The sequence below is a fragment of the Penicillium alfredii genome, assembly GCF_028826965.1.
Source record: "Penicillium alfredii strain IBT 34128 chromosome Unknown utg000010l_segment0_segment0, whole genome shotgun sequence".
NCBI lineage: Eukaryota > Fungi > Ascomycota > Eurotiomycetes > Eurotiales > Aspergillaceae > Penicillium > Penicillium alfredii.
The window spans coordinates 1,219,899-1,247,654 of record NW_026622707.1 but is presented as its reverse complement, the minus strand read 5'-3'; the positions used below and the strand labels follow the sequence as shown (position 1 = coordinate 1,247,654).

Here is a 27,756-nt window from a genome sequence, read left to right as displayed (position 1 = left end):
TGCAGGCTGAGAACAAGAGCTAAAGCTGTCTACCAAACTGATTGATAGATAAACGCTATAGGCTTCTACGAGATTCCACCAAATTCTTGTTCACATTGCGATATACAAACAATCCGAGCAAAAAAAAACTAATGAGGCGATTTATATTTTCAGGATCAGAACTGTCAACCCTTCTCAGGAATGCCAGAATGAGTTATCATCTAACGATTGAACACCACAGTGGCTCCGTCACAGTCGAGTGGAAATCATTGGCATGGCGCTGAAAGTGCATGACCTCGGTAAACTGTTTGTTACAAGCACTGCAACCAAGCTCCGTGCTTGGTCTGAGATTTTGCAGATGCGTTCGTGTCTTCGAAATATCATCATGTGATGAAAACTTTTTCACGCGCTTACAGCAATATGTAATCCATCGCAGTGGCGTCCTGTTTTACACTCTTGCTCGGACGTGACTAAAGGTACTGTACTTAAATTCGATTCTCTGGAAGTCCTATACACAAACGTACACAATCACAAAAAAAGGTTGGGGGGGGGGGGGGGTTGCTAGTGGACAGCCATGCGCCACAGAGGTCCCGTCACAGTTGAATGTGAATCATCGGCATGACGCTGAAAGTGCATGACTTCGGCAAACTCTTTATCACAAACGTTGCACGCAAGGACTGTGCTTGACGCAAGATTTTGAAGATGTTTTCGCTTGATGTGTTTAGTGACATCCCCATGCGATGAAAATCTCTGAATGCGCTTTTTGATATCCAAGTCCGGTTGGCCCAGACAAATAAAGCAAAATCGAGGCCGATGATCCTTCATGACAGATTGAAGGGCGTCTTCAAGAGGCGTTACTGGTTGAGGACTGCTCTCTTTAGCGTCGCTTTCCACTAGTCGGTTGTCAAGAACCTCCATCTCAGCGAAAATGTCCTCTAGCTGCTTGCTCCGTGGCAAACGGCACGTGTCGCCTTCCTGAAACTGACAATAAGCAGACACTGCATCGACTGCTTCGGTCCGTCGATCCATCTCTTCTTCTAGTGTGGATCGCGGCAGGGTGAAAAGGCTCTCGACGAGTCGCTTTTGTAGAATAGGCATCTGGTCGGGGCATTCCAACAGTTTATTCGCAGTTTCAGCAAGCTTGACCCCGGATAACTGCTGCTGAATATCTAACATTGGCTGCTCTCGGTCGTATTTCAATTGTATCTGCGAGAGCAACGAGTTCCGTGCCCTTTGTCTCGCCCCAGCTATTTCTTGGTTTAGTTTCTTGTACGCCATGTACTTTGCCGTCCCCTTGTGCCGGGAAAGAGGACGCCCCAGAAACTGACTAAGCTCATTGCGTCGGCGTATTAGCTCAAGGATCTCGGGCAGTTGGTTGACAGATGACGATTGCTGGCTTGTTAGCTCCTGCGGACGGTTCGGATCAATGGTTCGGCTCATCCGGCAAGCGGCGCGCATTATATCGTCTTCTGGGTTAAGACCGCGAATAATTGCAGGAAGATTTTTGGAAATTCTCCGGCTAAGGTAGTACTTTAGGAATGTGCGGGTGTCGGCGTGATGCATAATGAGATTGCGAAGTGGATCGCTGACAGAGCCTGAGAGATGGTTAGTTTCCTGGTCGCTCGGAAAATGATAGGATAACGCACCACTGCTGTCCAAGGCTGTTCCAGCCCCATAGCGTAAGCTGTAAGGACGAGTTACCTGTTGAAACCCAGTGATTGCACCGATCTTCTTGACCCATGGCTCCAAAGTTGAGTAGGGGAGAGGCTGGTCTGGGGATATGCCAATTCCATGCAAACTACGTTCTGACATTCGGAATATTGGCACATCGTCCAGCTTTGGGTCAAGTTGGAGCCGTAGTTCATTGCATTCATCACGGATTCGCAGTCGAGGGAGCTGGTTTGCAGATACAAGCACCTCCTCGCCGTCGACGCGGTCAAATGCATGGTCAGCGAAGACCAGACCCAAGAGAAATACATGTGGGCTAAGGACCAATGACGGGTCAAAGATGATTTCGGGGAGAATGTAAGTATTCCTGCGTGACACGTCAGACAAGCATGGTAGAATAGACTCGAAAGACTTACATATCCTTAGCACCCAACCATTCCTTGGTGAATTCGAAGGTAAATTCGATCACGATCCGGTGAGGACCCCCGTGAGGATCGCGGAGTAGACTGACCCGGATATGACGGTATCTCAGGTCTAAGATCGCTTGAGGACGGTTTGTTGTGAGGCCAGCGAGTTGCAAGAAAAGCCCAAGCTCAATACGATGGCGACCATGGCCAAATTTCTTCTTGGTCGTGCTGATAGTGGTCTCTACGACCTTTGTAAGGTCCTCAACGTCCAAAGAAGTCTTGTCGCGCCCTTTAGAAGATAGCTTATGCTTCTTGGCTAATTGCCGGATAACCTAGATTTCGACGTTAGTCGTGGGTGAAAGGTTAGGCTAACCAGGCATGGCTAAGAGGGGTCATTCGTACCCGACGCATCTGACGGTTCATCTGCTTTCCGATCTTGTCCGAAGTGGTCTTCTCGTAGACTAGCCGAAACACCTTCCAGAACGTGTCCAGAGAGCTCTTGCACTTGATACCTGGAACCTTTCTTCCATTTTTACCTCGCCGTAAGTTGAGAACCCAATCTAGGAAGTTATACAGGATTGGGATCGATAGGCGTTGGTATTCCTCCTGCGGGTCCTTCCGAAGGAAAGAGCAGAACCTAAGTGGCGTAAGCATTAGATCAGGATTCACCAAATGAAGATGAGCTGGGGGTTGAGAGACGAGAACTTACTGGGACCATTTCTCCTCAACCCGATCGAGAAGGGCTTTAGTGCCTTTGCCATAGTCTTCCTGTGTGTAGACTGTCTCGTCAAAGTTCCTAAGTTGCTGAATGTAGTACTCCGGTGGGTGCTGGTTATCTGCAAAGAGTAGGGCCGCATCGCCAGCATCATATGGCTGAGCGTCGTCAACCTCAGGCTCCGTTAGATCAGTGTCGGATTGAATGCCTTCGGAGCTTTCTCCCTCGGAGTAGGTGCTGTCGTTCGATGACTGGTAGTTGGCTTTGCTGCGAGAGTGGCGGTCCATGACGATGGTAGTTATGGATGAGAAAAAGAAGAGTAAATCGCAGGATCCTCGAAGTTAGGCCTATGTCTCAAAATGAAAAGGGCAGTATAGAACAGGAGTCGAGAGGGATCTCGCCGCTGATGTTTAGAGGCGTTAAACCGAGAACCAGAGGGGGAGGAACCACAATTTTAAGTAGCAAGAATCCTGAAAGAGCCATTTTCGGCATCCTCGTGTACTAGGGTGGGTTTCGTTTGAGGGTGGGGAAGAAGATGAGGTGAAGGCCACGTTGAGGGTCAAAGCTGGCAAACCGACCAGGGTGTGTTTGGACCAGGCTGCTGCGGAGCACTGAGGCTGGCAGAGGGTGGGGTGGGGGTGCGTGGATGTAGGCAGGCATGGTGGGTGGAAGAAGGGTTGGCAAATGGGCGGCCAAAAATGGCGTCCATGGCGGCCATTTTCGGCCGTCCTTTTGCCGTCATATTGTTTAATATAGTATAGAGATCAAGCTCGGTCGGCATTGAGATGCATCCAGTCCCTGTACATGGAGTAAGGTCATGTATCAACGGTCGTAACAATACCCGAAGATCTCTGCATGGTTGCAATGCAGCTTGGCCCGTGTCTGATGGCCCTTGCGAGTTTTTGCCTGGCCATACTATGTACTATATAGTACTATGTACATATGTACTGTACTATACATGAGGGGTATTCTGCGGGTTTCATGGCTTAAAGCCGCCATCGAAAGCGGCCCCCTGAGTTGTACCTGCAGCCAGCAGATCGACATCGTACGTTGGTCTTTCTTTTTCTTTTTTCTATTTCTTTTTGGATTCAATATTATTGCCAAGGGGATTGACTAGACTTTTTTTTTTTTCATTTTCAATATCCCATTTTCAATTGTATCCACATTTCCACCTCTTCCATGATCGTCTCCCATACATACCAGCTGACTCGAGTCTCCCACGAGGGGAATAATCCTGCGGTCGCAAGGCAGTGTGGGGGTTGCGTGTTCTACTGTCATTGGTGCTGTGTATGTCTCGGGTGGGGTGCAATATCAAGCTCATTTTGGCTTGAATGTGAAGATTACTGGATCTCGAGAACTCAGCTCAACTGGTCCAGAAGAAAAAGCAGAAGTGATAGATCCAAGATTCTTTGTCTGAGATCAGACGAATGAATGCTGCTATGTCTCCATGAACGGCCAGACGGCCCTCCACTGGCGTTTCTCTTCGTCTGTCGCGGAGTGCTCATTCACAAATTGTTCCCGACATCGTTCCAATCGTTCTTTGAAATGATCGTAGTCCTTGTGTGCGACCCAGCCATCCCATCTTCGATATGCCCCGACCTGGTCGAGAAACGCCTCCATGAGTTCAACCCCGCAGGCCCATTTTGCCTCGTTTTCTCTTTGCTGTTCCCTGTCCTCTGCCGTAAAAGAGAGCGGACAAAAGGATAGAAGATCCAGCGTAACTCGACCATTCCTCCTGAAGCTTCATGAGCATGCCCTGGACGATTGGCTCTCCATCGTTAAAGAGAGAGCCCGCCAGACCTGTGATTTGATCAGCGAGCGACTCTTTGAACTGCAGTGCATTCGCAACGTCAGGACATTGCCGGATTAATTGGATATCGTAGAGTTTGTAAAGCGACTGCGCCGCTCGAGGTTTCTTTGCCTCGAGCTGTTCCGGCGGACTCAGCTCGTTGAAATTCTCTGGCAGGTTGATTGATTGGAGGCACTCGGGGATAGGACCTTCGAACTCGACTGGAGCGGGATGGCGCGCTTGAAGAAAGAGAGGTGCTAGGTTCACGGCCTGCCCGTCAATGATACCAAGAATCTCTGTTGGCCGGTCTGGGTTGACAAAGATGCTGTCTCTATGCAAATCGGGATGCCAGAGGACCGGCTTAGATAGTTCGTTATCTTTTGGTGACAGAAATCGCGCGACTTTGATATAATCCTGCAACGTTTGTTGCTTGGATGTGACCATGGGTTGATACTGGCCCGGTCCGTAGAAGGAACCCTACGGACGTGGTAAAGTGTCGGCGCCTAGTATTTGGGTTAGGAAGTTTTGCAACAACCTATTTGGCATCATCCATAGCGATGAGAGAGATCTTGTTGAAGTTCCCTTCCGGAAATTTTTGTATTTGCAGATAAGACTTGGACCTAGTCACCTGGACGGCGATGCGGACGAGTTCCGCCAGATTAACCTTGACATATCAGTGAGCAAGTTGTTCTTTCTTATTCTACAGCCACTGGAGCAAGATCTCGATTGAAAAATATAATTCCATAGCCCTGCGTCTCCTAACAGGGCAAGCAAGGCAGAGTTCTCGTGTGGATTGGCAGTCGACTATGTAGATCTTTGGACTATTGAGATAAACTATTGTGGATAAGTGGGGACTGATCTTTGAGAATAATCTATGCAAAGGTGTCCAACAAGAGGGGTTAGTGGATTCGGAATATATTTCCGTGCTGATTGACGCTATTGAATATAGTAGATTTATCGTCCTATAGACAGAATGGACTGCGAGATACTCAACCTGAGAATAACTATATTAGAAAAAAAAATTAAGGAAAAGAGAGTGTGAGAGAGAAAGTCACCAAGCTCAAGGATATCAGTTGTTTGGCCCGTCATGCGAGCTAAGATCGAATTAGTCTAAAATGGGAAATACAAAGAGCAAATACAAGAACTATTGTTTCTGGGATGGAATGAGCCATACGACTTATTATTTGATATCACACAAGCCGCTAACCCTCGCTTCGTTTAGACAGCTTTGGAGAATATAGTCGAGAATAACAACAATTGGATTTTAAGGCCTTTTTAACTCATTTTCATCTTATTTAAGAGGTCTCATCTATATTTAACATACAGATAACTATTTACTACAATCGGCATTTTTCAATCCTTTCTAGATCCCTATTTCCTCCTTTTTTTCTCTATGAACCGATGTTGTAGCTCGACGTCCTCTGGACTCTGAAGGATGCTAGTGCCAGTGGTAGGAGACGGGATGATTGTCTGCCTCACTAATCAACAATATTAGCTAGGTGCTGTGATGATAAACGAATGAGAGTTACTGTATTTCAATTCTTGGCATTCTTTGGTTTATGGTCGAATGCCCCCCATAGTAAAAGCATGAGCAGTGATATTGAGGTTGTGGAGCGCATAGTGGCAAGGATTTCGTTCACTGTAGTCTGATGTGCCTTTATCTGAGAGTACGGGGGCAGGGCAACTCTCTTGGTCTCAAATCCGAAGTGCTGTCCGAACAAGTAGAGAAGCTGATCTTCAATTTGACAGTAGCCCAGATCATTGGCAAGAAAATGAGCTTGTCGTACCTATTTGGGCCGACAGAATGGCACGATTTACGGTGGCGCTGATTTCCTGGACTGCAGCGTTGAAGAGCTCATGCTGGGAACGAGTCATGGGCAAAGGTGGCATGGCTGGACTTGCTCAAAACAGGGTAAGTAAAATGCGCTCTGGTAGACGGAAAAGAGATGGAGACAGTGATGGATGGAGGGAGGGAAGAAGAGAGGGAAGTGCAGTGAAAAAAGTCATGGTAGCTCCAAAGTTCAAAAGGGAAAGGGCGAATAGAAAAAAGACAGATATTACTATTCATCTTGGAATAGTTTTCAGGTCTACTCAATACAGAGAGCCAGTAGCAGAGGACTTATTGACCCCTCGGCTCAGAGGGGCTTTTGGCTGCGAGGAAAGAAAGAAAGAAAGAAAGAAAGAAAGAGAGAGAGAGAAAGAAAGAAAGAAGAAGAAGAAGAAGAAGAAGAAGAAGAAGAAGAAGTGAACAAAATAAGCCTTTTATAGCCGCACCTTTAACCTAGATTAGTGCCTAGGATATTTACTAAAATATGTAAATAGCTTTTTTCTCTCTTTCTCTCTACCTCTCTCCCCCCTATATATTATATCTATACTTTTCCCCTTACTGCGACTAGGCAATAGAGGATATTATATACCTACTTGAAAATATTGAACCCCCCCTAAAAAAAAGTGGATGATAGATAGTAATTCAATAGTTTTTGTATCTGACTGAATATGGTATGTGTTCTATGTGATTTTTATCTCTCAGATGAGAGACTTCCTTCCATTGATCCTGCAAATTTTATGAGATTTAGAACTTCCAGCAAACCTAGGATACATCGTTGCCTATTGAGCAGACTACTTTAGACTGGGAAATGATATAGCTCTTGTCTGATCTGCTGGCGCAAGAAATTGAGGATTTACTTAATTATGATCACACACAGGAGAAAATAGGCTGACTATAGGGCTATAAAATATAGAGCAGCAAACGGCTGGAATAATAAAAAGCGTCTTTACTAAAAGAACACAGGGCTCAACCTGGGCTTGCTTCTACTTCTTCTCCTAGGGCCTTGGTATGATACCGACATGGAGTGCCTATAGACTCGTGGATCTTCATTTATACCGAGGTATCTTACTACCAGCGTGAATGGATTTTATTTTCTCTAAAAAATAGAAAAACTAGATTTATTTTCATTATTGGTTTATTTTGACAATGAAACTCTACAAGCCCTTCTTAGAGGAAAACCAGATGTTTTCAAAGTTGTCTATATCCATTATCAGTAAGAGACATTATATTAGATTTTCTTTCTCTTTTTCGATCTTTTTTAAAGAAAAAAAGGGTCTATTTACGCAATGCTATCCACAGTGTCCATGGAGGTCATTGACCATTAAGACATGACCTGATTCTTAAGGTTATTAGACAACCCAGTGGCTATGTGATTCGCTGGTCTATGTCTAGGCAGCTAACACTCTCCGACCCATTGATCCCAGCCCAGTGAGCCAGCATAGTAAGTGAAAGATATTCCCAAATCCACCTTGGTCGCATAGAAGCGATAGAAAAGAACTGACAAGAAAAATGACGTCTGATGTCTATCTGATCAGAAAGCTATTCCATGACGTTGAGTCCTCATTTGAGGTTTGTTACTTCTCAAGTGAATTTTGCCCCCGACTGTTGCCTTGGACGTGTAGTAATCCCGGTATTCATTCACCAACTGTGGAATGGAACGTCTGACTGTTGACGAAACGAAGAAACTGGATTCGGCCAATTTCTTGGCAAACCCCATCCAGGTCAGGTGACCTCCCGCCTTCGATGCAAACCGCCTAGCACCAGTCATCTCCAACCTATCGCTCGATCAAGAGACAACTGTGCGATAGGCCCCTTCTCTGCCTTAATTCTTAAGTTAAAGAGACTTCTGGCTTCCTCAAATACTCCAGATCAGCTCAAATTCCATCCTCCCCGATCCCTGTGACTCTTTTGCCTGCCCTCCACCCTTCGCACTGCTCGATCCCAACGGGACCCCAGGCTGTGCCACTCAACCACAAGGTCGTCTGTGGCCACCGATTTCAATCGTGCTCAGATAGACAGATTGGTTTTGCCTAAGGTCTCTATGTGGAAGAGAAGAAGAGACCGTACCCCATCCTCAACTCTCCTCACTTCTTCCGCTCTCAGTCTAGCGCCGCTCGCCCGCCCCGAGGTTTTCCATCAGGGAAACAAGCCACGGTCTCGTCTGCCACGTTAAATGGCAGATGGTACCTACAGGTTCCAGCAGCCTGGGGCCGGGCAGTTCTACTTCCAAACACAACCGCAGCAGCACTCCCACCAACGACACCTCATTCGAAACGGAACCAATTCCCCGACGGGACGACTAAAGTTCAACCCCGACACCCCCTCTCCCTCCCGATCTCCTCCCTTAAACCAAGCCGCTGCCCTCAACCATTTCACCATGTATGGCCAAAGCCACCAGGGACAGCATGTCATGATGAATGGCGGTCAAACCCACCAGCGGTTTGGCATGCAGATTCCCAAGTTCCAGTCGCAGAACCACCATCCGCATCATGCTCAACAACCTCACCATCATTCGCACCACACCCAGGCGACTCACACCATTGCCCACCAACACAATTTCTCCGGCGGGGCCCTGGCCACCACAACTCCCCACTTTACCCCAACTCACCTACAGAATGGAGCTCCCGCCACCGTGGATGAAGACCTGGACGAATCGATGAACGAACATTGGCAGCAACAACTTCAACTGGCAGCTGAGTCCCGGCAGTCCAATTCGCCCCACTACTACGCTCGGGTTATGGCGCAGCAGTCCAAGGGGATCCAGATCATGCCCAGCCAGGTCGAGCCGCAGGAAAATGGTTTGGATGCGCGCAATGGGACGGCCACAGCGAAACCGGCGTCCAGACAAGGCTGGAATGCGCTTGACTTTGGTGGCCAAGGATTGCGGGCGATGTCTCCTTCACTCTTCAACTATAACTTCCTGGAGAAGTTGTACCTCAACCACAACAAGCTCAAGGCGCTGCCCACAGCAATCGGTCACCTGCGGAAATTGAACCATCTTGACCTCTCCGGTAACGATTTGACGGAGCTCCCGGAAGAAATCGGCATGCTGTCAAATCTGAAGAAGCTCTTCCTCTTCGACAACAATATCCGCACGTTCCCTTATGAAATGGGCTACCTTTATCGGTTGGACACTTTGGGCATTGAGGGCAACCCGCTCGATGAAGTTCTCAAGTCCCAAATCATGAAGGATGGGACCAAGGCTCTCATCAAATATTTGAAGGAGAAGATGCCAGGTGAGTTATACCTAACTGACCTCTAGAATTACTTCGTGTCTGGCGAGGCTAATGTTTCTCCTTTCAATCAAAAGTCCACCTTCCTCCCCCAGATCGCGATTGGGTCATCCTGGATGAGACTGCGAGTTCGACCAACACCCCCACCGAGAAAATCACCGTCTTGTCCTACAACACGCTGTGCGATTCGTCCGCCACACAATCGCATTATGGCTACGCCCCCTCTCGAATCTTGTCCTGGGAATTTCGTCGAGATCTTATTCTGAGCGAATTGCGATCCCACAGCTCGGATATTGTCTGCCTGCAGGAGGTGGATCAGGGCAGCTACAACAACTACTTCCGAGAACAGCTTGCCTACAATGATTACAAGGGTGTTTATTGGCCGCGAGGACGTGCGATGGGCATGCAGGAGGAAGACGCCAGGACCGTGGATGGCTGTGCCACTTTCTTCAAAGGAAGCAAGTACATCTTGCTGGACAAGCAATTGATCAACTTTGGTCAAACTGCTGTGCGGCGACCCGACGCCAAGGGCCAGGATGATATTTACAACCGGCTGTGGCAGAAGGACCACATCGCCGTGGTGATCTTTTTGGAGAACCGCCAAACCGGGGCACGGTTCATTGTTGTGAACGCTCATCTTTACTGGGACCCGGCCTTCAAGGATGTCAAGCTGATCCAGACAGCCATCTTGATGGAGGAAATCACGAAGCTTTCCGAGAACTACGCCAAATGGCCGGCTTGCACCGACAAGGCCGCCTTCCGTTTCTCGGAGGCAGAGAGTGGCTCGGAGAGCGCACCCCCTGCGGAGCCTGCGCCGTCCATGGAGTATGCTAGTGGTGACCAGATCCCACTCCTGATGTGTGGTGACTTCAACTCCTCCCCGGGGTCTGCTGCGTACAATCTGATTGCCAACGGGCGATTGACTGAGGAGCACCCGGATCTTGAGAAACGCCTGTATGGCAATCTCAGCCGGGTCGGGATGACGCACCCGTTCAAGTTGAAGTCGGCCTACTCGTCAATTGGGGAGCTGAGTTTCACCAACTACACCCCCGACTTCAAGGACATCCTGGACTATGTCTGGTACACCTCGAACACTCTCCATGTGTCGGCGTTACTTGGCGAGGTAGACAAGAACTATCTCAGCCGGGTGCCTGGGTTCCCCAATTTCCATTTTCCTAGTGATCATGTCGCATTGTTCGCGGAGTTTACCGTTAAGGGGAAAAAGGGTAAGGTTGTGGAGGCGGATTTTGGGCCGCAACGGCACTGAATGGAGCATTTCGAATCTTCTGAGATGGGTGTTTGTGTTGCTGGTTTTCTCGTCTTTTTCTCTGCTCTTTGGCTTCTGTACCTGTCATTTCGGAATCTTTGGGAGGTGGCGGGTCTTTTGAGCCTGCTGTCTTAGTGGTGTTTTCTCAGCTTTTTCCTTTATGATCTTTATGATCTTATCTTTTTTTCTTTTTTTTTTCTTCTACTTTCCTCTTGTTCTTTTTTACTTCTTCCGTGTTTATGAGTTTCTCTCTCTTTTTTTTTATCTCTTCCAATTTTCCGTCTCTTTTCTCCCTTCCGTTGCTTAACCTTTTTTCAACGTCCTCTGTTTTGCTGTCGGGGCATTCGTTCAGTCGACTTCTTTGCTCTCTTCTGGACGCTTCTTGGAACTAGTCAACGGCGCGTGGCAGTCTTCACTTTTTCCACCCCTGTGTTGTCTCTATGAGTTTGGGGGGTGGGGGGTTGGTTTCCTGGCATATCTCGGTTTCATCTCACCTAATCTCTCTAACGGGATCTGAGACGGCCTTCATGACGCTTAGGATCGGGGTGGGTTGGTGTTCGGGTGGAACAGGTGGCCCGTGAAGTTTGCTTCTTGTCTTTTGCCTCTCTTTCTCTCTCTCTGCCTCTTGTCTTTTTTTGTCTCCAGGCGAAGGGTGTTTCCTGTTCCATGTACTCGTGTTTGCCATGCGTCTTATGATGAGAATAGAGCGTGGCTTTGTTCCTCTTTTTTTCTCTCTCTCTAGGATTCCTTGTAGTCCTGTTCTCGAAGTAGGTACAACTTGCCGTACTAACCTTGGAAGGTATCAAGGCAGGTTCTGTATAGTATGGTCATTGGTAGAATAAGATTGCGGTGATTTCTATTGTACAGCGAGTATTACCTCGTCATGCTAGGTAGATTAGAGTACAGGTGGTATAGTACAGAGAAAATAAATATGCAAGATACGGACAGCCGCTCAAAGGCGAGGAAGATAGTCGATGCGCCGCCAGATCCCCACGAAGCCTCCACCTAGGGTGCGCACGCCAACTTTAGGTCGGCAGACCATTACCGCATCCTCTTCCTTGGGAGTCTCCTCTGGGGAGGAGATCTCGGGAGGACTGTCGACAGCACCAGACGATTCCTCATCCGCCTCGGCACCAGAAGCAGCGTCATCCGCGTCCGTTGAGGCGCCCCAAGACGACGGATCCGCGCCGGACTTCTTGAGTGCAAACCGGACATCCCACAGTCGGCCGCTAGTCAGTCCCGCGCCGAGCTCGACCACCTTTTCCTGCACAAAGGGCAGTCGCTGCCGGCGGATCAGCTGCAGACAATCGCCGATCTGCGTGACACTCGGCGCGAAGACGACCAGGAAGCCGTCTCGCTTCAGAAGCGGCGCAACATGGGGGATGCGGAGCTCCGCTGATGGCATGTCGAGGAGTACGTGCGACACGAAGGGGTCCACGGTGGTTTTCCCAGTCAGGGAAGAGAGCACGCCGGTCTTGGTTCGCTGCTTCGTCTGTTGCGCGATCCAGTGCTCGACGGGGCCCACGTAGAAATCGACACTGCCGGCGTAGAGCCCGCGCCGGAAGCTTCGCACGTTTTTCTCAGCCAGGGCTGAGTAGTTCGGTGAGACGTCTACCGTGTGGATGATGGCGTTGCGCTGCGCCCGCCATGCGTCCCAGTCGTGTTGCGCCGGATCGGCGTCCGGTGCGGGCTCATTGTTCCCCGCGCTATTTTCGGTATTTTCTTCGCCTGGTCTCCTGGGCCGGCCTTCGAGGTATTGGATCTGGGATTTGGGTGGCCGAGGAGGTGGTGTGGTGTTGGCGGCGTGGATGGCGCGCGCGAGGTGCAAAGTCAAGGATCCATGGCCGGTTCCGGACTCGAGGATTTCCAACGGAGGTTGTGTTTCGCCTGCGGCAGGAGGAGTGACGTGAATATCGAGGAGGGAGACAATCAAATTGCCGTCATGCGAATAGATCTACCGAGACAGCGTGAGTGCTCGATTCCTTGTCGGGTCCGCAATATCCAGAGTGAACGCGCATACCGGCGTGACCTGGCGAGGGGTCAAAGCGACGTATTCGTCCAGCGTCGGCAAGCTGACCCGAACATCAGGGCCTATATAGAACCCGAAGGAGACGTCAGTGCACTGGAGCTGAAGAATCTGGTATTTCCCCCCTACCTTTGTGTGTTTGGATCGCATCCCAGACCCTGCTCCCGATGATGCGATCGTGTTCCACGTATCCCCGACGGACGGGTGTTTTGTCGCCCTTGCGCAGGGGTCTTGTCAATTGAGGCTGCTTTGTGTGCAGCACGACCCGATCTCCCTCTGCATCATCGCATCAGCGTGGCGTTGGCGCTGGTCCAAAGAGGTTGAGTTTACCTCGGAGAATGGAGAAGTTAGTGTCGATGGATCGTGCGTGGGTGGATGGATATGAATTTAAACCCAGGACTCGCCGCAGCGATTGCAAGAGACGAGCCATCTGGGGGATGAATGTTGCGCATTGACGAGGTCGATTGATATTGAATGTCAAAAAAAGAAAAAGAAAAATCCAGAAAACCCCAACTCCCAAAGAGGAAATGCCCCTGCTCCGACTAAACCCACTCCGGCGCTGCTCCACCGAGTCGCCCCTCTCTCGCTGCCCCTCGGGGGATCTTTTTTGACACATTCCTGTCAACTTGAGAGGCTCGTATCTACCTTTTCTATACCGCTACAATGGGGTCCACGGTGCTGCCGTACATGGAGACGAAGCCGAAGCTGATCTTCTTCACCGACTTCGATGGGACAATCACGGTCGACGACAGTAAGTGCGTCCCCACGGGCGCAGGACGATCCAACGCTGACCAGCGCAGGCAATGACTTCATGGTATATCGGCAGACTCTGATTGTACCTGCCACCCACTGACACATCCTTGCAGATCGATAATCTTGGTTTCGGCGGCGACCGACGCCGCCAGTTGAACGAGAAGGTTCTTGACGAGACTCTGGGCTTTCGGTGAGCGCGCATATACCCAATCTGCTGGCAAGGACCGTCTAACGATCTGGTCCAGGGATGCCTTCCGTGAAATGCTCGGCAGCATCAAGACCCCGTACAACGAGTGTATCGAGAAGCTGCTGCAGAACATGAAGCTGGACCCGTACTTCGAGGAGTTCTACTACTGGGCCCGGGACAACAACGTGCCCATCGTCATCCTGTCGTCCGGCATGCGACCGATCATTAGCGCCCTGCTCGAGAAGTTCCTGGGCCACAAGCCGGGCAACCATCTTCACATTGTCTCCAACGACGTGATTAGCCGAGACGGCAAGAACATCAACAGTGAAAGTGGATGGCAGATCATCTATCACGATGACAGGTGAGGAATTCGCGACATCTCCCGTCGACGTCCTTTCTTCCCGCGGGCAAGATTGACAACCCCTTCTAGTCACTTCGGCCACGACAAGTCCCTGGAGATTAAGCCCTATGCGAACCTGCCCGAGAGCGAGCGTCCGATCATGCTGTATGCCGGCGACGGTGTCTCGGATCTGTCGGCTGCCGCGGAAACCGACCTCTTGTTTGCCAAGAAGGGCAAAGGTAAGAACCGACCTGTTGGGACCCGGCCTGAGGTGCTTTGGAAACTGACTGATGCCCCTATAGATCTGGTGACCTTCTGTGAGCGCCGAGGCATGCCCTTCAACACCTTTGAGAACTGGTCCACCATCCTGTCCACCACCCAAGACATCCTCAGCGGCAAGGTGTCGGTCCAAGAGGCGGCCAAGGCTTAGAAGAGTGCATATAGAACTTGGGGTGATTGATAGACTAATGCAAATATATTGGCAAATGGGATATCTAGAAAGAACAAGAGACACAAAGAGAAGAGAAAGATGAACTCACGCTGTGGGGCCCTTCAGGAGAAAGGGTTACCGCCTTTCAGGCCCAAGCGTCGAGTCGATCGCTCCAAAACAAACCTTTTAGCCCTGTATCCTCTCCAAGGGCGAGAGTTGGCCTGAATTCAACGGTCTTCTCTGTAGTGATCGCAGCCCTTTTCTTTGCTTTTCTTTTTTACCCTTGTTGGGCACCATGCAACTGTGCGCTTCGTGGCGCTCCAAGTCCTTGCCTGGGTGATACCAACCTCATCATGGCTCGCCGGCTTGTATGATTACCCTCCTGAATTCCTGAGGCTCTTGGTAGACTAACGTTTGAGTGTTCTCCAGGTCCGTGCGGGCATACAGCTCGGGTTGTTCACCACCATCGTCTTGATTCTGGTGGTGTTTCTCGATAACCGGTTCCGTGTCCTTCCCACCTCCATCCACGAACACCTCCCGATGCATTATGACGGCTACGTGATCACCGATGTAACGATCACCAAGTGTTCCGCCCTCAATCCTTTCTCGAAATGTAGCCTAGATTCAGGCTGGAATCGTGTTCCCAAAGATCTTTACCTTCGTAAGGGCTGGACATCAAGCGCCTTTCTTCAATTCCAGCGCAAGAAAGAGGAGGAACTGGGTGCGGACGATAAAGTTGTGGTCGACTTGAAAATCAGCCGCCTGACCCCGACATCCGAATACACTGGCAAAACCGAGGTCGAGGCATGGGAGCCGCGACCGGGCGCGCTTTGGATCAAGCGCTCGTCCACTCGCCACGTCAGTGACTCGGAGAAAGCCGTGACCTATGTCGATGTCCTATTTGGGGCCGATGTCGTCGACCCTCGCTTCGGTTGGGAGGTCAAAGATACCCCCTTGTTGTTGGACAGTTGGACGGAGCGACTGGAGACTCGCCTCAGTATTCGACGAGGCCACCCGACCAAGCCCAAGAAGCCTGTCCCCAGAATCAACGAGAATGGAAAGTTCAAGGTGATGCAGCTGGCAGATCTTCATCTGAGTACGGGTTTGGGCGACTGCCGTGACCCCGTTCCTGCGGAGATCGTGCCCGGCCACAAGTGTGAGGCCGATCCCCGCACGCTGGAATTTGTAGAACGGCTCCTCGACGAAGAACAGCCAGACTTTGTGGTCTTAAGTGGTGACCAGGTCAATGGCGACACCGCAGCCGATGCACAGACCGCTCTGTTCAAGGCCGTGAAGCTGCTGGTCGAGCGCAAGATCCCGTATGCAGCCATCTTTGGCAACCATGACGACGAAGGTGATCTCAGTCGGTCGCAACAGATGGCCATCTATGAGGATTTACCTTACTCTCTCTCCGCCGCCGGCCCCGAAGATATCGATGGTGTCGGAAACTATATTGTCGAGGTCCTTGACCGAGGCAAAAGCACCCACTCTGCCCTGACCTTCTACTTCCTTGACACACACTCCTACTCCCCCGACGAACGTCAGTTCCGGGGCTACGACTGGATTAAGCCCAGTCAGACTCGATGGTTCAAGAATACCGCGCAGAGCTTGAAAAGAAAGCACCGGGAATACTCCCACATCCACATGAACTTGGCATTCATCCACATTCCATTGCCCGAATACCGAACCTCTGAAAATTACTGGAAGGGTCAGTGGCCCGAGGTCCCGACTGCACCGGCATTCAACTCGGGATTCAAAGACGCGCTCGAGGAAGAGGGTGTCGTATTTGTTAGCTGCGGACAGTATGTGACCCCCAACCCAACCAGCCCCTGTTTTCAATGCACCCATTATGTGTCCAGTTCCAGCTAACCTCTGTGTAGTGACCATGCCAATGACTACTGCATGCTCGAGCACGATTCAAAGAGTCAACCTTCTCTCTGGATGTGTTATGGTGGCGGAGTCGGCCTGGGTGGCTATGGCGGCTATAACAATTACGTGCGACGAGTACGCTTCTTCGACTTCGACATGTTCTCAGGCCGTGTCACGACTTACAAACGTCTTGAATGGGGCGAAACCGAAGCCAAGCTCGACGAGATGATGATCGTGGACGGCGGCACCGTCAAGGGCCCGGACGAAACGAACCTCTCAGAATAACTCCTTCGCCTGTGTCCTTTCTCTCTTCATCCCTTCTCTCTTTTCCTCTATCACTTTATTCATTTTTGTTCTCAGCGACGAGTGCATCTCTGTTCAGCTCATCAACCTGTCGTTTCCGCTGTTGCCGGTGACTTATCTTATTTCTTTTATTTCCTGTACATATAGTTTTTGTCCTCTCCCCCTCCTTGCCTGCACTATGGTTGGTGTTTGGGGGTTTTGTTTCCTACCGAAATATTCTACCATTTTCCCTCTCCTACTTTGTGATCATGGAAGTTCCTTCGTGGTAATTTCCCCTGTTGTCGATGGTCAGCTTCCGGGCTTTTGTTTTTGTTTTGTTTTTTCTGCATTTTTGTTCCTGTCTCTTGCACCATTGGCCCTCTATACTATATCTCGTGTGTGAATATATAAAGGCCAAAAAAACTTCTTTCTTTTCATTTTGTTTGAAGTATACATTTTCAAGTCACTCCGCTCGTCCTTTTTACGTCGATTCTGGCCTTCTCGTTGGCTTCGACCCCTGCTGCCGTTCTTGGATAGTAAACCTCTAAGTGCGTCTATTGTGTCTCCTATCTTATTTTTGATCATATGTCTCTTGTTTCTTTTATCTTGAAATTCCTCCTTCTTTTCTATTCTTTTTCTTTTTCTTTTTCTCTTTTTCTCTTATCATCTATTTTTATTGCTCTTTCTATGTGTTTTCTTGATTAATTTATGGTCTTGAAACCCCGAAGGAGCAAGAATGAGGTCTTGAGAAGTGTGGACGCAGTTCTTGTCTTCTTTTCATTTTTCTACTTTATATTTATTCTCCCGTATCACCACCACTTCTCAAAAAAGATCCGCTGCTCAGCCGCCTCTCCCAGAATCTCATTAAGCAACTCGACCATTTCATCCGTCATACTCGGTGGTCCGCATACATAGCACACCGTGCCCCGCGGATCTGCCTGTCCGTCCCCGCCCACGACCGCAGAGCGCAGATCATGCGCCGTAATTCTCTTCGGGTGGATCGTCAAGTCTGCGGGAGACTCGGTCGAGATGAGACGCGACGAGGCGTCCGTGTTGGTCAGGAAGAGATCCAAGGCAATCCGGAGACGGTGCGAGTGCAGCTGGGAGCGGATGATCTGGCGGAGTCGGGGAAGAAACAGGATCTGGTCGAGGGTTGTCTCGAGCGAGGTTATCTTGTCATGGCCTGGGGGAGGCGGCTGGAGTATAGGAAATGGATGTTGAGGGGGTGAGTGGGTTGAATGTTGAGATGAGAGAGGATGGAGATGAGAGGGCTGGGGTTGGGTTAGTTGTCTGTTCTTTCTTTGCTGATAGAAGGAACTTTCTTCTTCTTTTTGTATAGGATCAGCACTTACTTGATGCCCACCCCGCCGGCAATGAAGACTACATTCTGGATATCGGCCAGGTTGAGTCCTGTAGGCGGCCAGATAAAGCTTCCACCTACTCGGATGTTTAGTTCCTGGCCTAAGATCTCTTGCTGTGGCCTCCAGAACCATGCGGCGGATGGGTTGCCTGGGGAATCTTGGACGGCCAATTCCACGTAGGGTGGTCGCCCTTGGGATTCAATTGATGGCGACGTCTCCTCGCCCGGGGCAGACTCTGCTGCGGCCTCGAGCGCCGGCAGTACTTGCGCATCTGCTGGCGTGGAAGTGATGGTGAACCCCCCCGCGTGGGCGATGGAGGGTATATGCACATCAAGCCATTGTCCCGGCAGAAAGGCGAATGACTGTTGATCACTCTGTAGTTCGAAGAATTAGCCATATGTTGTGTCTATACATTTTCTATACTTCAAACGCGAAGTACTCCGGGTTAAACAAAAGCACTCATGTCAGCCTGGAACAGCGATTGCCTGTAGTGCAGTCTCTCCTTAGATGCTATACAGGAAGACCAAGGAGAATTCAGTCCGAGACAGGGAAGCCCTTGGAAGGCCAAAACAGAAAGAACAAAAAAGAAAACCGGGGAGGAAAGTATTGGCATACGTTATTCTCCGGAATCGCCAACTGCAGCAGCCGCACGGAGGGGTTGACCTGCTCGACATGCGACAGCCGCACCGGATACAACCGGTTCTGCCGGGGCTCAGCGGCCGTGCGCAGCTCGTGGGGAATCGAGTCTTCTCTTTGCGCGCTCATTTGGCTCTTTGTTCCTGAAATGGGTCGGTGTGATGGTGGAGTGATCAGTCGAGGGTGGAATCCCAGACGAGGTCGGCGAGGCGCACACAGCGATCGCAACGCCTTCATCAGACCAAATAGGCGCTCAATGGGCCAAGAACCGTTGAATTTCTCGATTCAGGTGGATTTGGGGTCTACAGGGACATGACGATGGTTCATGGTGTTGTCATCCGACCACATGACTTCACGGTGTCTCTTTCGGGTTTCAAGGAATTTGCTTCGATTGTTTACCACAATTGACTCGATACATCCATGGATAATACATGCTATCCATGAGATACTTGACTCCCTGAGTGTGGAAGTAGAAGGCCGCTCACCGGCTATTTTGCTCTCCGACTCGAATGAACACACTGGAGACGCTTGCACAAAAGCACCGAAACTCCACCCGAGCGCTTATGCAAAAGTGCAGAGAGCAGAGAGACCAAGGCCGGTGCTGAGGTGATGCGGAGGGTTCCATGCAGATCGCATCCATCACACGGTCTAGTGTGTGACGGCCGACCAGTCCTCGACTCTCGTGGCGTCTCATTGGTGTTATGACCCTGGCTTGCTGCTTGCATTGGCGCTTTGCTGCCACCAAGCATTGGCCAGATGCACCTCCGAGACGCACTTCTGGCTTTCCTGCACGGGTCGCCCGTGCTGATTCGCGCCCCTCTCTGTTCTCTGCATTTTGAGCACCATGGCACCGCTTCGGTTGGCCCGGGGGGGAGAGAGACCTCGAGCTCATATCTAACGCCCACCCGCTGGATCGCCCAGACCCTTGCTTTTCTGACTTGCGACTGTCATTCTCTGTGTCAAAACTCGAGAACCTCTCGTTTGGGTACATGCGAAAAGGCTGAATGCCCGCCAGCCGGTCTGGCCGAAGCGCTCACCGTCCACTATCAAAAACAAACTCACTCCGAGGGGCACATTGCCTGCTGAAACAGCTATTTCTCAGCTGAAATCGCCCTCCGCCATCGTCGCCAAGATGTTCTTCTTCCCCAAAAAATACCGGCAGCATAAACTTGCCCTCTGGTTGATGGTCGCCGAGCTCCCGTTCACCATCGTCATTCTGACATTGACGGGAATCGCTTCGCATAATCTTTACCGGACTTTACTATGGCAAGATGGTGCAGACAACGGGTTCAACAGCGCCCCGAACACGGAGCTGTATGCGATAGCCAACTATGAACCATATACACCTCCCATGGTGTGGTCAGCATTGTACGTCCTCGTCTTCGGCATCCAGACGGTTCATGTATCACCTGTTGAGCTAACCTAAATCACAGCATCACGCAGTATAACCTCGTGCTCGGGGTTCTAAGCACCTTTTTTTTAATCACCAAATTGCCAGTCCACTCCATGCACCTCTTCTATCCCCCACTCGCAGCGATCATTCACGGCTCCCTGATCGTTCTTTATATTGTGTCAGCCTGCTACCAAGCAGGCAGCGATAACTCCGACCCAAAGCGTCCACAGCCAGGCGCGCCATGGTATATCACAAAGAACTGCAGTGTCGCCAAGCGCCCATCGAATATCCCGTACTGCATGCAAGCGAAGGCGCTCTTTGCCATCACTGTTATCATCATGTATGTCGATTGCCCAGCCTTCCCCGCTTTTTCTTCATCTTGTTGTGTCCATAACCACCAACTAACGCCGATTCTACAGCGTGCTCTATGCCATCGAGTTCGGCGTCAGCGTCCACTCCTGCTTCATCACCAAAGAGGAACGCGACGAAATCCTCGAGCGGCGAGAAGAAAAGCGCGTCGAGAAGGAATTCGAAGAAGAAATCCTCAAGTCCCCGGGCATTCTTTCTCCGGGAATCACCTCCTCCGGCATGATCCCCATGACCCCCAATACCATGCCCCGCCCGCCTCCCATGATCCCGCGCACCCCGGGAATCCCACCCGTCGCCGCTGGAGGAGGCATCTCGCCCTACACTCCGCGCACTCTGGCATTTAACCGTCTTGGGAGCGGCAGCACCTCGTCGGATCTTCCGCTGCGGGATAACTCTAACACATCCAACACGTCGACAACCCAGTCCTCGTCGCAGCAGGAAATCGCAGAAGTCCAGACGGCGACGCCGATATACTTCCCGCCACCTCCCAAGAAGGCTGCTAAAACTTGAATGGGATTCAAGGATTTAAGATTTCCGGGGAGGGAGAGAAAGGGCTTTTGGAATGTGTTGTGTTTCTTGCGTCTGTGATCTCTCGAACCTCCTGATACCATCCTTGCTGTTTCATATATCATAGCCCTCTTTCTTTCCTCTCCTTCTTGCTTCATTCATCTATTGGAGTCGAAAATGGCTGCTCAGACGGGTTAATCTCGAGGCGCTTCTTGCGTTTCTTTCTGTCTGGCTTCGCCTCGTTCAAAATGCATCTCAAGTATATACCAATCATTCATGGTGTTTTTGTTACTACTCGACTCCAACAGACATTATTAAGTCCATAAAAATAAAGAAATTTGAAGCAACAAATGATAGATGGTGAAGCAGCATCTGTGGAGATTTGTTTGCCAGATAGTCGAAGACAAGAACTATATACAGAGAAATGAGGAAGAAATAAAAACAGACCAAATAACAATTAGTTGGTCATCATCTCATTAACTACGTCCTGGAGACGGACATGGCGTGGCTGTAGTATCAAATCGTGGAAGACAGATTGCCACCCGGGAAAACCAAGCGCCATGCATAGCCGATCACACATACCATGACCACGCATTTCAAAGAGTCAAGCGGGTATCCTGGCGATCAAATTGCAAAATCCAGAGAACAGAAGATAGAACAATCCGCTTCATTGGATGGAAGGCATTGACAAGGAAAAAGAAAACAGAGAGAATTAGGCTGATTCCTGGCGTCGTTTCTCCTTTTTGGACCAGCGTACTAGAAGCGATGAATGCGTTAGCCTTCCTTCACCACTCAGACAAATTGGGATGCGATATGAGAAACCTACAGCCACAGGCATTGCATAGCGTCTTTGGACCGCCGGGCCCCTTTCTCCATTCCGGCGAGTCGGCTGTGCCGCAGTCACCGCAGACGTGCTGGCTCTTGAGTCTCTTGCGTCGGTCACCTTCTTGAGCGTTGCGGGCTTGATCGGCAGTCGTGGTAACGTCAATGTCACACTGGACGAGACGGCCTCGGCGCACGCCCGTGCTCAGGCCTTGTGATCGCTCGCCGTCTCCATAGCGGAGACCGGTCATAACCTCGATACCGTCAATGTGCGACAAAGCATCGATATGGTACCTCTTTTCTGAGAAATAATCCACGGATGGATTGGTATCGGACTCATCCGAGTTCGCACCGGCGGTCTCGGTCGAGTCCTGCTCACTCGACACTGCCCGAGAGGGGTCCAAGAGATCTTGATTCTCGGCTAGCGTAGCTCCCTTGTCCACATCGAGTCGATTATAGGATGTGCGGGTTGCGTTGGCCTCTTCGTCTTCCTCCTGCTTTAGCTTGGCAATTTGTTGAACCAAGCGTGCATTCTCGATCTTGTGCTCAAGGAAAGAGTCGAGAAGCTGTGAGATCTTGCTGGGATACGGTCGGCACATGAGAAAGAACCCGGTGCAGCGGTCCTGGTCAGAGGCATTTTCTCCCTGGCGACTATTCTGGGCTGCTATGTGCGGATGGCCATAAGCCTCCAGAAGACAGTATGTGCTGTTCGTCTTCTGGAAGCGCAGATGGGCCCGAAAGGGTTGGTTCGTGGCGACAGCGTCGTCCATGTCTCGTAGAAAGACCGTCTTGTCGTCTTCGTGGATATATTGTGTCAAAAGACTGCCTTCGAGTTGTTTGGCGATGCGGCCGGTGATTTGCTTCGACGATGGCGACGCATAGTTGATGCGCCCCTGGGCATCCAACAGTAGAAGCAGATCCTTCATTTCGTCGATAACTCGCTGCGTCCAGCCTTCGTCTTCTGGCACATTGTGATATCCTCCAGCACTCTGCGTCCCGTAGTGTCCCGTGTATGATCCAACCATGTTCTGTCGTTCCACCAAGTAGGCCTGGTTCCCCTCGTTCGAGCCAGTTCGCCCCTGTAATGCCGCTACCGGCATGCCGCTGTACGCTTGCTGGCGGCCGAGAGTCATATCGGGAGCTGGACGCACAACAATCAATTATAGATGGGGCGAGCTAATTGTTGACACCGTTGTCGGCACCGTGATATATACCGAATCGTGGCGCACATTCAGGGTGTCAGTGTGCTGCACGGATGGGAGGGGGCGCGCATTCCCCCAGCGATTTGCGCAACAGACGACCGATATCGACCCAAGTAGAACGAGAACTGCAAAGCGAAAAGGATCATCATCCAATTCTGGGCCTGAGTCGAATTGGTTGGAAATTGGATGGGCCCCCAATTTCACCCCATCTCTCGGGGACAAGCCTAGAATTCGGTGAAGAGAGAAGAAGACGGGAAATAAGAACCGGCCGCCGCTGGTTGATAGATGCCCGTCGATCTTGTGGGGGGTCCAGCTCAGCCACGTGACTTCGTGTCGCCTTGACGCGACGGGAAGAATTGACTGTTCACATCGCCGCACTCTCTCTACTTCTCAGAATTTGGATGACGTGGATACTCTTCGGTCTTCTTTTCGGGTGGACGATCAGAACGGCTGAATCACCCGCCGGCGCCGTCTTTCAAAATGTGAGCCGCTGATCCATTCTCCGGTTTTCTATCGTGATGCTAATTTATCGTCAAGGTGTAAGTGCAATAGTTGCCTTCGCCTTGACCAACGATAGTTTCTGATTATCAGCTGTCTACGACAGCGAAAATTGACAAACTCTCAATTCTGGGGTATGTTTAAGCGACTTTGTGTGCTATGCGACTATGACACCGGTGCTAACCACGGCGATTTTGTATCAGAGTCCGCTCCTTCGATAACACGCGCAGTGAGACCATCCAGTTCCACACCCCTCTCACTTTGATTGTTGGATACAACGGGTCTGGGAAAACGGTACCGCACGACTTCCCGGGGAACATCGAATGGAAAGGACTCGCGGGAGCTGACATGACCAAAGACCATTATCGAGTGTCTGAAATATGCCACGACGGGCGATCTTCCCCCTAACAGCAAAGGCGGTGCATTTATTCACGATCCGAAATTATGTGGCGAAAAAGAGGTGTTGGCCCAGGTGAAGCTGTCCTTCAAGGGCACATCCGGCGCGAAGATGGTGGCAACACGCAGTCTTCAGCTTACTGTCAAGAAAACGACGCGGCAGCAGAAGACACTAGAAGGGCAGTTGTTGATGGTCAAAAATGGGGAACGTACCGCCATCTCGTCAAGGGTGGCCGAACTGGACCAGATCATGCCACAATACTTGGGCGTGTCAAAAGCCGTGTTGGATTCGGTAATCTTCTGTCACCAGGATGAAAGTCTGTGGCCCATGAGCGAGCCATCCGTGTTGAAGAAAAGGTTCGACGAGATCTTCGAGGCCATGAAGTACACCAAGGCTATCGACAACATCAAAGCGTTGCGGAAAAAGCAGAACGAAGAACTTGCCAAATTCAAGATCATGGAGCAACATGCTAAAGAAGACAAAGATAAGGCAGATCGTGCAGAGAAACGGTCCGTCAAGCTCCAAGACGAAATCGAGACATTGCGTGAGGAGACCCAGAAGATGTCCAAAGAAATGCGCCGGGTCGCCGACCTGGCCGATAAAGCCTGGAGGGAGTCTGAAAGCTATGCGCAGGTCCTTGGCGCTCTCGAGGGCAAGCGGATTGAAGCCAAAAGCATCCAGGCCACCATCGACAATCTGAAAAGGCACCTGATTGAGCTCGACGACTCTGATGAATGGCTCCAGTCGACCCTGGAGCAGTTCGAAACCAAGCAGCTCCAGTACCAGCAGCAGGAAGAGGCCCAGAAGGAGAATTACATGGAAATCAGAGAGCGTATAGAGCAGACTCGCCACCGCTTGGGCCTGAAGCAGGCTGAAAACGGGAAATACGAGAACGACAAAGCCAATTTTGAACGGCAGGTCCAACGACGCCAGAACCTGATTAACGAGATTGCTCGCGGCAACAACATTCGCGGCGTCGATGAAAACATGGATCAAGCCGACATCAATCCCTTTATGCAAAAAATCCGCCGTCTTCTTCGAGAGCAGAATCAATCACTGGACCGTGTCAAGCGCGAAGCCCAGAGGGAACTACGTGAGGTCCAGGACACCCTGAATGAAATCGGGCAACGGAAATCTGCCCTGCAAGAAAGCAAAAACGCTGCAAAGCGACAGATTGCAGCCAACGACAAAGAAGCAGCAACCTACCAAGGGAGGCTTAATGAAATCGACGTCGATGAGGGTGTTCACGCTACCCTGGAATCAAAAATTGAAGACATTACCTCCAGTCTGGAGCACGCAAAAGAGCGTGCGAAGGTTGCTTCCTGGGGCGAAGAGATCCAGGATACCAATACGGAGATTCGTAGGCTGGAAGACGAGAATTCGAGGCTGAACGCCGAGCTGATTGAGTGCACAAAGAAGGCAGGGGATCTGGCTCGCTTGGACCATCTTAAAAAGGAAGCAAAAGATCGGGAGCGCAGCGTGCAAACAATGAAGGGTGCCCATGGAGATCGTCTCGTGAAAGTCGTCAGCTCAGACTGGCAACCCCAGACAGTCGAACGGGACTTCCAACACGCTCTCGACAATGAATCTAAGCAAGTGGCTGACGCTGAGAAAGAACGCGATGGCGTAAATCGAGAACTGGAACATGTCGAGTTCAAGCTCAAGAATGCCAAGAAGAACCTGAAGCAGCGGAAAAAAGAAATTGATGATTGTGTGAAAGAGATCCACGAAGCAATCGATGCGGAGCCTTTCGAGTACCCTGAAATTGTCAAGGAACGACAAGCTCAATATGATCTCGCTCGCAAAGACGCCGATCAATACGCTGGGATGGGGGAGTATCTCAACAAGTGTCTCGAGGCTGCGAAACGAGCAAAGTTGTGCCGGACATGCCAACGGCCTTTCAAGAATGATACGGAACTGCAGGGCTTTACCCAGAAACTGGAGAATCTGGTGAAGAAGGCCGGTCTTGATGCCGAAGACGAGACTTTAAAACAACTTGAAGAGGACCTCGAAACGGCCCGCGGGGCTAATGGGTTTTACGACGCGTGGGTGCGTCTCTCTGAGACAGACATCCCTGAACTAGAGCAGGAAGAGCAAGAAGGGGAATCTGAGCGAGATCAACTTCTTGAGAAACTAGAACTCCACGACCGAACAGTCAGCGAGAAGACGGAGTGCAAACGAGATGTCGAGGCTCTTTCTAAAACGGTCACCACAATTGCACGATATGACTCCGAGCTTAAAACCATTGGCTCTCAAATTTCCGAGCTCTCTGCCAAGCAACAAAGCACTTCGATGGGCCGTACTCTGGACGACATCCAGGAAGAAATCACCGCAAACAGTGAGAAGGCCCGGGAATTGAAGAAAGTTCTCACGAAGATCACGAACGAGAAAGACCAGACGCAGACGGAGATTAACAAGCTGGAACTGCAATTGCGAGACGTCAGGAGCAATCTAGACAGTGCCAAATTTCAATTAGAGAAAAAGGCCGACCTGTTCGTCCGAGTGGAGGAGTACAAGAAGCTCAACATGCAACAGCGGGAGGCAATTGAAAAGGCGGACCGGGACATCGAAAGCCTTACCCCTGAATTGCTCCAGGCTCAAGTTCGGTATGATGATATCAGTCAGCGAGCAGATGTGTGTGAACGAGACCTGCAACACGAGATTAGTCGCTTGTCGGAGAACATCAATCAACTCGATCTTGCGAACGACGACATCAACTCATACAATGAACGTGGGGGCCCTAGCCAGCTTGAACGCAGCAAACGGGAGCTTCAAGCGATTGAAGAAGAGATCAGCAAGCTCGAGGCTGACCAGGGCGAGATCACGCGGGAAATCAACAAAATCTCGAATCAGCTCAAAGACAGTGAGAATACAAAACGACAATACTCTGACAATCTGACGTATCGCCAAGCCACGCGCTCTCTCGACACGGTCATAGAAGAAGTCAACCAACTGGAGGAGCAGAACGCCGAGGTCGATCGCAGCCGGTTCAAGCAAGAATCCGAGCGCTGGACTCGTGAACACAACGCCCTTGCTGCGAAGCAGGCTAGCAAGATGGGTGAGATGAAGTCCAAGGATGACCAGCTAATGCAGCTTCTGGCGGACTGGAACACAGACTACAAAGATGCGACATACAAATACAAGGAATCCCATATCAAAGTGGAGACCACAAAGGCTGCCGTCGACGATCTTGCGAGATACGGCGGCGCGCTTGACAAGGCAATCATGCGCTATCACGGCCTAAAGATGGAAGAAATCAACGCCATAATCAGCGAGCTGTGGCAGAAGACCTACCGTGGAACCGACGTCGACATGATCCTGATTCGCTCCGACAACGAGAACGCAAAGGGCAATCGGTCTTACAATTACCGCGTCTGTATGGTCAAACAGGGCGCCGAGATGGACATGCGAGGCCGCTGCAGTGCCGGCCAGAAGGTCCTAGCGAGTATCATCATCCGCCTTGCTCTGGCCGAGTGCTTTGGTGTCAATTGCGGACTCATCGCACTCGACGAGCCCACCACCAACCTGGACCGTGACAATATCCGGTCTCTCGCCGAGTCCCTGCACGACATCATTCGGGCTCGCCAGCAGCAAGCAAATTTTCAGCTGATTGTCATTACCCACGACGAGGAGTTCTTGCGCCATATGCAATGCGGAGACTTCAGCGACTACTACTATCGGGTCTCACGGAACGAGAAACAAAAGTCGATCATTGAGCGGCAGTCCATTGCCGAGGTATGTATTTTTATGGCTTGCTTCGTTGGCTGTCCTTATACTGATGGAGTGTAGGTCATGTAA

At 50.7% G+C, this 27,756-nt stretch overlaps 11 protein-coding genes across 11 annotated transcripts; 5 read left to right on the top strand and 6 right to left on the bottom strand.

The window, feature by feature from the left end:
* Positions 1 to 540: 540 nt before the first annotated feature.
* On the bottom strand, positions 541 to 3,056 carry NUU61_008021 (DUF3435 domain-containing protein; the record flags this gene model as incomplete). The annotated part of the gene is made up of 5 exons (XM_056658546.1): positions 541 to 1,574; positions 1,626 to 2,014; positions 2,064 to 2,386; positions 2,457 to 2,691; positions 2,764 to 3,056. 5 exons carry the CDS (start codon positions 3,054 to 3,056, stop codon positions 541 to 543), a joined length of 2,274 nt encoding a protein of 757 aa, XP_056508839.1.
* A 1,150-nt stretch (positions 3,057 to 4,206) lies between these two features.
* On the bottom strand, positions 4,207 to 4,389 carry NUU61_008020 (phosphotransferase enzyme family protein; the record flags this gene model as incomplete). The annotated part of the gene is made up of 1 exon (XM_056658545.1): positions 4,207 to 4,389. One exon carries the CDS (start codon positions 4,387 to 4,389, stop codon positions 4,207 to 4,209), a length of 183 nt encoding a protein of 60 aa, XP_056508838.1.
* Positions 4,390 to 4,393: 4 nt separating this feature from the next.
* NUU61_008019 (phosphotransferase enzyme family protein) lies at positions 4,394 to 5,002 on the bottom strand (the record flags this gene model as incomplete). The annotated part of the gene is made up of 1 exon (XM_056658544.1): positions 4,394 to 5,002. The coding sequence occupies one exon, from the start codon at positions 5,000 to 5,002 to the stop codon at positions 4,394 to 4,396; it is 609 nt and encodes a 202-aa protein (XP_056508837.1).
* Positions 5,003 to 8,559: 3,557 nt separating this feature from the next.
* NUU61_008018 (CCR4-Not complex 3'-5'-exoribonuclease subunit Ccr4) lies at positions 8,560 to 10,886 on the top strand (the record flags this gene model as incomplete). The annotated part of the gene is made up of 2 exons (XM_056658543.1): positions 8,560 to 9,622; positions 9,697 to 10,886. The coding sequence occupies 2 exons, from the start codon at positions 8,560 to 8,562 to the stop codon at positions 10,884 to 10,886; spliced, it is 2,253 nt and encodes a 750-aa protein (XP_056508836.1).
* Positions 10,887 to 11,838: 952 nt separating this feature from the next.
* Positions 11,839 to 13,342, bottom strand: NUU61_008017 (tRNA (adenine-N(1)-)-methyltransferase; the record flags this gene model as incomplete). Its single annotated transcript, XM_056658542.1, has 4 exons — positions 11,839 to 12,840; positions 12,907 to 12,977; positions 13,042 to 13,188; positions 13,243 to 13,342. The coding sequence occupies 4 exons, from the start codon at positions 13,340 to 13,342 to the stop codon at positions 11,839 to 11,841; spliced, it is 1,320 nt and encodes a 439-aa protein (XP_056508835.1).
* Positions 13,343 to 13,575: 233 nt separating this feature from the next.
* NUU61_008016 (putative Phosphoserine phosphatase) lies at positions 13,576 to 14,622 on the top strand (the record flags this gene model as incomplete). The annotated part of the gene is made up of 6 exons (XM_056658541.1): positions 13,576 to 13,663; positions 13,713 to 13,726; positions 13,779 to 13,855; positions 13,911 to 14,213; positions 14,283 to 14,431; positions 14,495 to 14,622. 6 exons carry the CDS (start codon positions 13,576 to 13,578, stop codon positions 14,620 to 14,622), a joined length of 759 nt encoding a protein of 252 aa, XP_056508834.1.
* A 353-nt stretch (positions 14,623 to 14,975) lies between these two features.
* On the top strand, positions 14,976 to 16,776 carry NUU61_008015 (metallophosphoesterase family protein; the record flags this gene model as incomplete). The annotated part of the gene is made up of 3 exons (XM_056658540.1): positions 14,976 to 14,990; positions 15,052 to 16,424; positions 16,503 to 16,776. 3 exons carry the CDS (start codon positions 14,976 to 14,978, stop codon positions 16,774 to 16,776), a joined length of 1,662 nt encoding a protein of 553 aa, XP_056508833.1.
* Positions 16,777 to 17,582: 806 nt separating this feature from the next.
* NUU61_008014 (FAD-dependent oxidoreductase) lies at positions 17,583 to 18,899 on the bottom strand (the record flags this gene model as incomplete). The annotated part of the gene is made up of 3 exons (XM_056658539.1): positions 17,583 to 18,044; positions 18,137 to 18,508; positions 18,750 to 18,899. 3 exons carry the CDS (start codon positions 18,897 to 18,899, stop codon positions 17,583 to 17,585), a joined length of 984 nt encoding a protein of 327 aa, XP_056508832.1.
* Positions 18,900 to 19,902: 1,003 nt separating this feature from the next.
* Positions 19,903 to 21,042, top strand: NUU61_008013 (uncharacterized protein; the record flags this gene model as incomplete). The annotated part of the gene is made up of 3 exons (XM_056658538.1): positions 19,903 to 20,138; positions 20,204 to 20,503; positions 20,583 to 21,042. 3 exons carry the CDS (start codon positions 19,903 to 19,905, stop codon positions 21,040 to 21,042), a joined length of 996 nt encoding a protein of 331 aa, XP_056508831.1.
* Positions 21,043 to 21,751: 709 nt separating this feature from the next.
* On the bottom strand, positions 21,752 to 22,994 carry NUU61_008012 (GATA transcription factor LreB; the record flags this gene model as incomplete). Its single annotated transcript, XM_056658537.1, has 2 exons — positions 21,752 to 21,795; positions 21,866 to 22,994. The coding sequence occupies 2 exons, from the start codon at positions 22,992 to 22,994 to the stop codon at positions 21,752 to 21,754; spliced, it is 1,173 nt and encodes a 390-aa protein (XP_056508830.1).
* A 587-nt stretch (positions 22,995 to 23,581) lies between these two features.
* On the top strand, positions 23,582 to 27,756 carry NUU61_008011 (MRX complex DNA-binding subunit; the record flags this gene model as incomplete). Its single annotated transcript, XM_056658536.1, has 5 exons — positions 23,582 to 23,602; positions 23,655 to 23,695; positions 23,765 to 23,855; positions 23,920 to 27,693; positions 27,748 to 27,756. The coding sequence occupies 5 exons, from the start codon at positions 23,582 to 23,584 to the stop codon at positions 27,754 to 27,756; spliced, it is 3,936 nt and encodes a 1,311-aa protein (XP_056508829.1).